At 43.9% G+C, this 9,795-nt stretch overlaps 1 protein-coding gene across 1 annotated transcript; it reads right to left on the reverse strand.

Moving 5' to 3' along the window:
* Positions 1 to 772: 772 nt before the first annotated feature.
* Positions 773 to 9,324, reverse strand: LOC133444652 (olfactomedin-4-like). Its single transcript, XM_061722522.1, has 7 exons — positions 9,271 to 9,324; positions 9,051 to 9,173; positions 8,759 to 8,977; positions 5,989 to 6,139; positions 2,494 to 2,721; positions 1,674 to 1,842; positions 773 to 1,461 (listed from the first exon to the last, which is right to left on the reverse strand). Exons 1-7 carry the CDS (start codon positions 9,322 to 9,324, stop codon positions 1,029 to 1,031), a joined length of 1,377 nt encoding a protein of 458 aa, XP_061578506.1. The 3' UTR covers positions 773 to 1,028.
* Positions 9,325 to 9,795: the final 471 nt, after the last annotated feature.

A 9,795-nucleotide genomic window follows, 5' to 3' on the forward strand; every position in this document is an offset into this window, starting at 1 on the left:
TTGTGTGTGTCTGTGTGTGTGCGTCAGTGTGTGTGTGTGTGTGTCATGATGGCTGTTCCTACACGTGAAAAGAAAGATGGATGGCTGACAAAGTCGCGTGATTGAGTCTCGCGTGATTCAAAATGGCGGACGAGATTTCGTCTCATCCAGTGAAAAAAAAAAAATCGGAGGCTTTATGGCCAAGATGGGGGTGTGCGTGTGTGTGGGGGGGTTGTATGAGAGGATGAGAGGAAAAGAGAGTAAAGTAAAACCCAAGACACTAGAATAACTTCCTGTCAGCGCTGCTGCAGTTTGGATCAGCTGGAGCCTATTCAGCAAATCTTCAGCAAAGACTTGGACATCCTGCTAATAACACATTACAGTAGCCTAGAAGATACAAATACGTCAATTATTTTTTCCGCATCACTCTCTGAGAGGATGTTCCTAATCTTTGCGATATTACAGAGATGGAAGTATATGTATATTCTTTTCCACAACATTCATATACATGCATCTAATGACACTTCAAAACCCATACTCTACTATACAGATATGATAGTATGAAGGACTACTACTAAGTGTAATATCTTTTCTATGTCAATTTTTGAGTATTTTATTCAGTTACAGAATGCATATTATTTGTTTAAACGGATTATTATATTTTTGCAGAGTTGTATAGTTAGGACTTGAAACAGTCCAGTGCAATGTCGTATTATTGAAATTGATGAAATGGACTTAGTAAAGTTACAGCCACCACCTGCTGCTGCTGTTTTAAGGCACCGGCATGAGAACAGCACAAGTTAACAGACGGCAAGCTGAGAATACAAACCGTCAAATAATCCGTGCTTTTCCCTTTTTCATTTGCAAACAGCAAAGTAAAGAGGAGAGAATTTATTTAATGAACATGGTGGAAGTGGAAGACAATGAGATTGTTTGTGTATTGTCGAAGTTAGTAGGATTTGCGCAAACGTTACACTATTTGTAAAGCATCTTGCTGATATTCAAACCCATTGTTTGAATGGATGTGCCAAAGGAAAATAATTATCCAGTTACTCAAACAAGACCTTGTAAGAAACCATGTGGGAATCACAGTAGGCATGCAGCATCTGGTCCACTGGACTGTAGTTCAGAGAAAGAACGTTGGCAGCCATCTTGTTCATGAAGATGCCAACATTGAAATTCTCCTTCCCCGTTGTGGTGTCGAAGGAGTAAAAGATCTCCTCCAGGTTTTTGCTGACATAGCGTGTAGCGTAAAGGATGCCGCATGCCATGAAGGTGTTGGTCACGCTCTGCTTGTAGACCGAAGTATACCACGTTTGGCCGAGTCTCAGTGGTTCATCCTCCACCTTGGACAGAACCAGGTTTCCAAAGTCCTGGTTGGTGGTGTAGATCACCCAGACCCCGGACTCATCTGTGGCCAGGTCCAGGTCGGTAAATGGGTAGCATTCTTCAAGATGGCAGAAGTTACCCTTTGAATTATACCTGGAGGACACACAATAAAGAAATGATGGTAGGGAAACTTTAAAAATTATCTTTTTTTTTCATCTCCAATTACTTTTTTATGACCTATACTGTACTCCCGGTACTCCCGAACAAATCCTGTTATTTTCACTTTTGTGCATTAAGTCTGATTTGCTGTGATTTCCAACATTTTATTTAGTCTTTTTCAATGTTTACAAGTCAGTCAAACAAACCTGGTGCCTTTGGTTAGTTCTAACTTTGTAATACTTTTGCCGGTGAGGTTGAAACGACAAATAGAATATTCATTGTAGCAGTTGTAGTACAAAACTCCTCCATACAGAACCACATTTGGACCCTGGATGGTGTTGGTGGTTGGGTTGGAAGAGTGGATCTCGACATTGCCTGATAAGAAGTAAAGAAAGAAGAAAATGGCTTAACAAATGAGTCATTCTTGGTTTTTGTTACCAAAGTAATACATTTCTTTAAAAAATGTGTGGCTATCGACGAGGACCCCTGTACAAGTTATTCTCCAAAATCACTTACTGTAGTAGAGCATTGATTGGGAGATAAAATATGAGTATTGTGTCAATGGTTAGACTTTCTCATTAACCTTGGTCCAAACACAGCTTCATATACTAGCCACCTCAAGCAAACAGAGCTATGCTTTTGGGTATTTTTGTTTGTTTTTCCAGAATCAGAAACGCTTATAAGAAATTACAAAGCCCAGCTTATTTTTTTAATGTTGTCAGATTGGCAAAATCATTGCTGCTGTTTTTCATTTCTGAAGAAAAAAAAAACGTAGACTTGGGAATGAGCACCTCAAACAAAGTAAACAATGAGAAACTGTTTAATGGAAATCATTGTTGAATTACTTTTCTAATGTTTAACTCTGCATTACAGAAATTGAAATAAACCACCAGAATTAATTACTTGCGTCATTTTCCCAATGTTGTACATTGGTGGTAAAAAAAAAAACAACAAACAAAAAATAATTCTACATCACATATGTTTTTACAAAATAACAAGAATCAATCAGTCAAAGCAACTCTTTACCTGGGACGCTGACGCCACTGATGAGAGCACTCAGGCCGGAGTAGAGACGGACGTAGTTGGAGTATCTGTTTCTGGATGTCAACATTACCAACCAATACCAGCTCTCTTTTCCTGCCTCTGGTTTGGGATCCCGACCCCAGGCTCCATATGAGTACGACCCCGGATACTCTCCCTCCGTGTACACTCTTGGTCCCGTGATATTTTGAACATGACCCAGAGGACAGGTACCTAAAAGAAAAAATTAAAGATAGGCGAGGAAACTGAAATTTTAATACCATGTGGCTTCCTTTATACTCTAGAAATCTAGATGTACCATGAGCAAATTTAGATTTTCTTTGCAGGTACGTCTAGCTACCATCCATTGAAGCTCATTAAATATGCCCCAAAATCTTAGAGGGCCATTCATATCTGTACTTTTAGAAAGAGTCTCTGCACGGGCTTGACACAATGATGACAGAACGGAAAAGTAAACTGAACAAAAGATGACACTCGAACAAGCCCCAACCATCTAACTTTGAGATTGAGTCTCAAGCAGAACTAAGATTTGCTGCAGTTCTTCAACTGGCCACTAGAGGCTGGCTACAAAAGCGGGTCAATCCTCATTGACCTCAATGTTAAAATGTCCAACTTTAGAGCAGAATTGTCATTTTTGATCTCGCAATCGAGTCAACATGTTAAACAGTATATGCCGCTGTAAATGTCTACCAGCAGCTTTGTAGATATTTCAGTGGGGTTCAGCTCAAGGAGCTGGTAGCAAAGTTACTGATTGACATGCAGTGGGCATGTTTCTTCTTGATGAACAACATAGCTGTGCTCCATATGTAGAAAAACAGGTTTCAAAATCGGTCTCAGAAAGCAATGAGTCCTGTGACCAAATCCTTCTTGCATTGTTTTATGCAGTTCTTTTTTAATACAAAAAAACTAACTCCTTTCCTAGGTAGACGTATTTGCTGATTTGCGAACAGGCTTAACCCAGGGGTACGAATTGCAGTTCCGACACCGGCCCCCTACCTCCAGCCGGGTCAAGATGACCATCATCAGAGACCCGGCGAACATTCTGGCTCTGGCTCAGGAGTTGTCCGTCCTTCTGGCCAAGGGCGCCATTGTGCTGGTGGAACCCCTGCTGCAGCGAACAAGCACATGCCTCCCACACAGGTGTGGCAAAAAGTGCTCGAGTGCGAGGTGCAAAGCCCGGAGCTACAGCACGTTGATGTGGCGTGTGCTGTCCCAGGCAGACCACTGCCCTTGGGCAGGCCTGCCGCGCCAAACAGCACCCCACTCCGAGAGGGAGGCATCCGAGACGGCAGTCTCCCGACAGGAGGGAACAGCACCTAAGGGCACACCCCCCAGCAGGAATGCCCCGTCTTTCCAGGGTGCCAGGGCATGGACACACACCCGCGACACGCTGACCAGCCTGTGCCTGTGCCTGAGGAATCGCTGGCGACATGCCGCAATCGGCACGTGAAAACAAGTGTCCTGTAGGTCCACAGTTGTAAACCACGCCCCCTGACCGACCACACGCAGAGCTGTGGTTAGCATCCGGAAGGACAGGACCTTCATGTACCTGTTGAGGCCTCTCAGGTCCAAGATGGGACGACGTCCGTCGTCTCTCTTGCTGACAAGAAAGTAGCTTGAGTAGAACCCCCTTCTGTCCCAGCTGGGGGGTCAGATTTGGCACCCCGACCCCCGTCGCCTTCAACTCTGGGTCTGGCCACTGCAGGGTCTGACCCGTTAGTGTCGAGCTGTACTGAGCCCGTCAGGGCTACCATCTTGAATGCCCGTGTGCCATCCACCCGCCTCCAGTATGAGTGCAAGTGGAGGAGATTCTCTGCCTGGTGTGCGGACAGGGCAGAGGACCCTGTGCTTTGCCCCGTGGCCACGACCCTGGAGTTCCATCAGTCCCTCCGGGATGGTGGCCGTGCTCAGTCCACTTTAAGGGTGTACGTAGCGGCCATGTCTTCGCAACATGCCCGGGTTCAGAATGCCACCGTGGGGTGTCACCGGTTGGTTTCTCTCTTTCTCAGGGGGGCTCTGAGGCTGCGTCCCCCGAGGACCCCGAGGGCCCCAGTGTGGGACCTGCCCATGGTACTAGGTGTCCTCTCTTCTCCACCTTTTGAGCCCTTGGCCCAGGTGCACCTTAAGTGGCTGTCGATGAAGACAGTTTTTCTCCTCGCCATGACATCAGCAAAGCGAGTTCGTGAATTACATGCCCTGTCAGTCAGGAACCCAGATGGCTCAGGGGTTACGTTGTGGCCGAACGTGGCGTTCCTACCCGAGGTCCTGCCACGCACTCATGTTAATCAGCCCATCCAGCTTGCCCGGTTCGACCCCCAGCCAGCGGAGGGTGGGCTGAGCCCTTTGTGCCCCGTACGGGCCCTTCCTGCTTACATTGATGCTACCGCACCTATGCGACGGTCGGAGTAGCTTTTTATCTGCCATGGTGGCCCTAACCGAGCTCCTAACCAGCGCCTGTCCCACTGTCCCATCAAGCATGCCTACAGGGTCAGTGGTCGCCCCTTGCCAATAGGAGTGATATCCAGTGCTTACAGCACCGCCTGGCGGTCATCCGGGACTCATAGAACCGTAGTTACAGTCGTAACTTTCGTTTGTTGGTCCGCAAACTTTGTGCTGTTATTGTAGCTCAAATAAATGAATGTGTGGACAAAGGGAACTTTTAAAAACCATTAAGATCATAATTGTATTTTATTTATTATTGGTGAACTGAAAGACATTCCTGTTTAACTTGGTGCATGTTTCCTTCAGCTACCGCAGGTAAAATATGCAATATTCCCATCAAATTAGATAAATGTGTTACGGTTCTCATTTATTCTCATGTATAAAATACATGATAATAACAGACCATATAACCAATTAACTTTGAAGTCTGATATTGGCAATAAACATTATGCTCTTATCTATTTTATTCTGTTTTTAGTTTTTACTATTTTATTATGTCTTGCTTTACTCATTGTGCAGCACTTTGGTAACCTTGTTGTTTTTTAAAATGTGCTATATAAATAAAGTGGATTGGATTGGAACACCACTTAAAACAACACAAACCTTTCCATTCTACCTTTGAAAAGTTCAGAACTACTAACATATTTATGAATGAAAAGTGATGCATATATTTCATTCTGCTCACAGTTTTCGCACACATTTGTTCTCCTCATGTTTCATGAATTCTTTCACAGCTGTGAGCAGCCTCGTGATTTTGGGTCCTGAGTGCAGGAAAGCCTCTACAGTAAAGGTCCTGCGGGAGGAGCTGAAGCAAAGCAGAGAGGGATTAGTTTAAAGTGTACTTCTGCTTGAAGTTCTGACCTCATCTTGCTTAATTTACTCAAATATAATATTACATTACTATTAAAAGAAAAAGACGAAAATTTAAAAGCCAGCTTTTGCTTGCGCAAAATATATGTAACATTAATTAAATTTGCTTTGTTGTTTTTCTGAATCACAACTCACCCATGATTCTTTAACCAATATTGTGGGACTTACCATACTTTAGCTGAATAGGAGCCGCTGAAGTAAGTCCTTTTCTGCACAAGTTCAGGTCATTCTTTAGACGCTGGTTGTCAAGTCGTCCTCTCACCACCTGCATGGTGTCAAACTGTTCCAGCTCCTGCATTTCTATTTTCAGCTCCTCTAACTGTGAAAAATGAATTGAATTAACAAATTGAACAAGTTACTTTTCAATGCTATAAGGAACTTGAAGAATCATTTAAAACCCTAAAATTAGCTTCAGTGCCTCTTTTGAAATATGAATATGTTAGCTGTAGCTACCTGATGGTTTTTGAGGGCAAGACTCGGCTGGCTGTTTTATCCAATCCGTTCAAAGGTCAGATATTCATCACTCAGGGTTAGCTTCAGATCAGTAAATGTTGCGAAAAATAAATTCATGTTTTAAAGGGGACATGTCATGAAAAGGTTACTTTTTCTGTGTTTGAGACTTTATATTTAGGTGTCTGAAATGACCTTTCATGGTCAGTCCTCCGCTCTGATCTGCCTTCAGTACTTTTCCACTCCCCTTTCGTGCTCACCCCATCTTCCAGCCATGCCCACCTCGTCACTCACTCCACTCACCTGCTCTCCCAGCTGCAGCTCCTTAGCAATCAAGAAGCTATATAAACTCCACTCTCCTCTTTGCCCACTGCCAGATTGTTCCTTTGCCATGCAAGACTCTCCAGCGTTTTCTACCCTGACCTCCTGTTGCCAACCCTGCCTGTTCCTGGACTCTCCTGGACTGGGTTCTCTGCCGGCCCTAACATGACCAATTAAAAATTGGACAGATAACAAGTCTTTCACTTACTTTCATCCAGCTTTTAAAATTTTGATAATGTTTCATTCGGAGAGTTGTTCAAGTTTGCAGTGTTGCATCATCACAGATCCAGATCAGAGGACAATTATCTGGATTTCCCCACATTTTGGTTCACCCACTATCAAATTATTCAGTATTTGCTGTTGTGAAAGACTGTAAAACTGATATGAAAAGAGGCACACCCCACGGAGGATGTGGCATCTATATGATTAGACGACTCCACCCCCTTAAAACCAGCTGCTATAAGCAAATGTTTAAAGATAGAGTTTGAAAGGGAGCTGCTGTACTTTATCTCTGTTGTATTATGAGGACAGCATGAGGCAGACATTCATTTGGGAAACTGTGCTTGCTTTTGAAAAGAGAAGGACATGACATGTCTCCTTTAGAGGTAATATTTAAAGGGGACCTATTATGAAAAACCAGTTTTTTCTTGCTTTGACATATATAAAGTGTTCTCCCCTCCCCCTCCAGCCAGCTGCCACTTTATTGAGGTTTTTGTAGTGAAATGAGGAGGTATCATAGAGATAACTTCTCATTTCAACTAACTGGATCAGCCGTTCCTCATCCGTGACCGTTTCCTACAGCGCTTTCAACCGGCTTTCAACGCGAGCGGCAGGAAACGGCCAGCTCAAAACGGCGCTGTGTTGCTGCGGCCAGTTAGGACAGTCCAATAGAAAATAAAGCAATGGAATTGGAACTCCAACTGGTCCAGAATTCAGCTGCCCGCATCATAACTCAGACCCCCTCCATCCATCACATCACTCCTGTCCTCCAACAGCTCCACTGGCTCCCGGTTCAGTTCCGCATCCAATTCAAGCTCCTCCTGTTTGCATTCAAGGCCATCCACAACCTCGCCCCCCATATCTGTCTGATCTCCTCCACGTCCACACTCCCTCCCGAGCCCTAAGATCCTCTTCCTCCATACAGCTGCCTGCCCCCTCCGCCCGTCTCACCACCATGGGGAGCAGAGCATTCAGCCGCTCTGCTCCTCGTCTCTGGAACTCATTACCACCCCAACTCAGGAACATCGACTCATTCACTCACTTCAAATTACAACTCAAAACTCATCTGTTCAAGACTGCCTATCTCATTTAACAATTCATCTCTTGTAATGTTCTTACCTCTGCTGTTTTTAAATGCTTTTGATGTTTTTTTTTTTAAATGTATTCTGCGGGCTCTATTATTATTTTAACATGTTGTGTACGGCAACCTTGAGTGCCTAGAAAGGCGCCTTAGAAATAAAATGTATTATTATTATTATTCTTGATTTTGCCGCTGACGCTCGCTCGTATCGCATGCAGTTATGACACGGTGTTAGGACACGGTAACTCCGCCGGCCGGAGCTTCCACCATTTTTTCGTAGCGGTGTATCGCGTCATTCGCGGCATCGCGTCAGGCAGCCAATCAGCACAGTGACTCATTATCCTAGCCTCCCCGCCCACTCAGAATTCAGCTTACAGAAGGAGGTTAGACACTCGGAAGATAAGACGTGGCTCAGAGGCTGAATTTCTCATTTATTAAGCAAAAACAATCAAAAGCTTGTTTTGAAGACATTCAATGTCTGTTTAAAATAGGGATTAGATGCCATAATAGGTCCCCTTTAATATAGGAAAGCACCTCTTGAATTTACAGCGCTTTAAAGTTAAGGTGAAGAGAAAGGTATTGTTTGAGTTTGCTTTTAGAAACTTTTATAAAACCACCCAGATCACTTTATTCACAGAAGTTAAAAAATGACTTTTAAGAAGCTGAAATGGTGACATAAAGAGTTTTTCCACTCTGACATCTGAGACTTTGAAAGCCAGAAACCTAATTAAGTATGATAGTTATTAATTATGCAGAAATAACAGTAAGTCTATGGTGAAGTACAGAAGTGAACAAAAGATGAGTTTACTATTTAAACTTAACAAAGATGCTACCTTCAGTATTGAGCAGCGTGTGGTCATGATTTACCTGATGAATGGAGTCAGCAGTGAGGAGCTGGTGTCTAAGAGTGGTCCCGTTGAGCTTGTCTATCAGCTGATTGATCTCAACCATTTCATTCTCTATAACATACAGGTTGAGAACTCCATACAGCTGTCCGTCATCCTCCTTCTCCAGGACGGACACGTCCTTGTTCAGCTGGTGAAGGCGCAGCTTCAGTCCCAGCAGAAGACTCTCCAGCTCCAAGACCTGCAAAGACATCAGCATTACATTGCATGGAAGCACGCATACCGGTGACTGGACTTAAAAAGAGTTTGGTTACCTTCTGTGATGTGATTCGGCTGTTGCAGTCCTTCACATTGTTTTCCACGGTTTTGAGTTTGCCGTGAGGGAATTCCTTCTCCGTATTACGGACGTCGCATGTACACTTTTCACCTGAGGATGCCTGGAAGGTATATGGGCAGCATGACATTTTAAGGAAAAAAGGAAGAAAAGATTAGAATATTAATTTGGGTCTCACGTTTGTGATGAGATCCTCTTACCTGTTGGGTGAGAGTGAACAGAGCACACAGTGCAACGACTACATTCAGCTTCATGACTGACCAGACGGCAGAGCTGCACAAACCCTTCTCTGAACACAGTCTCATTGTGACAGTGGGTCTGATTGCAGCTGCAGCTTCTAACTCGTGGACACTCCCACTAACTTCTGCATCTGACTGTTTTTTTGATTGGTGTTGTTATGGTGCTTTCCTATTTGCAGCTTAGGAAGGTTTTTACTTGATGACTGAAAAGGATATTTCGGCTCTCCAGTGTGCTAGTTGTGGGGTGGCTCAAGGTATGGAGAGTATGTATGATGAAAAGCACAGGAAGTTCATTCAACTGGTTTAGCACCAAACGTGTTGTCTGCAATAACACAGAAAAGGACATGAATGCAGCTGAGTATTAAGAATGGAAAAGGACTGTAATGGGTTAACCGCTACCTAATTGCTGGCATACAACTTGAGCGTTTACCGTCAATTCAACAATCAAAACACAAGTTACTCCTATGCAAGCCCGTATACTTGAAA

This window comes from Cololabis saira, chromosome 5, assembly GCF_033807715.1.
Source record: "Cololabis saira isolate AMF1-May2022 chromosome 5, fColSai1.1, whole genome shotgun sequence".
Lineage (NCBI taxonomy): Eukaryota > Metazoa > Chordata > Actinopteri > Beloniformes > Belonidae > Cololabis > Cololabis saira.

Coding starts and splice junctions, on each gene's coding strand:
- LOC133444652 (XM_061722522.1), bottom strand. CDS start 9,324: ATGAAGCTGAATGTAGTCGTTGCACTGTGTGCTCTGTTCACTCTCACC. Junction 8,978..9,050: donor GCCGAATCACATCACAGAAG/GTAACCAAACTC, acceptor ATGTCTTTGCAG/GTCTTGGAGCTGGAGAGTCT. Junction 2,722..5,988: donor TCCTATTCAGCTAAAGTATG/GTAAGTCCCACA, acceptor TTTTTCTTTTAG/GTACCTGTCCTCTGGGTCAT.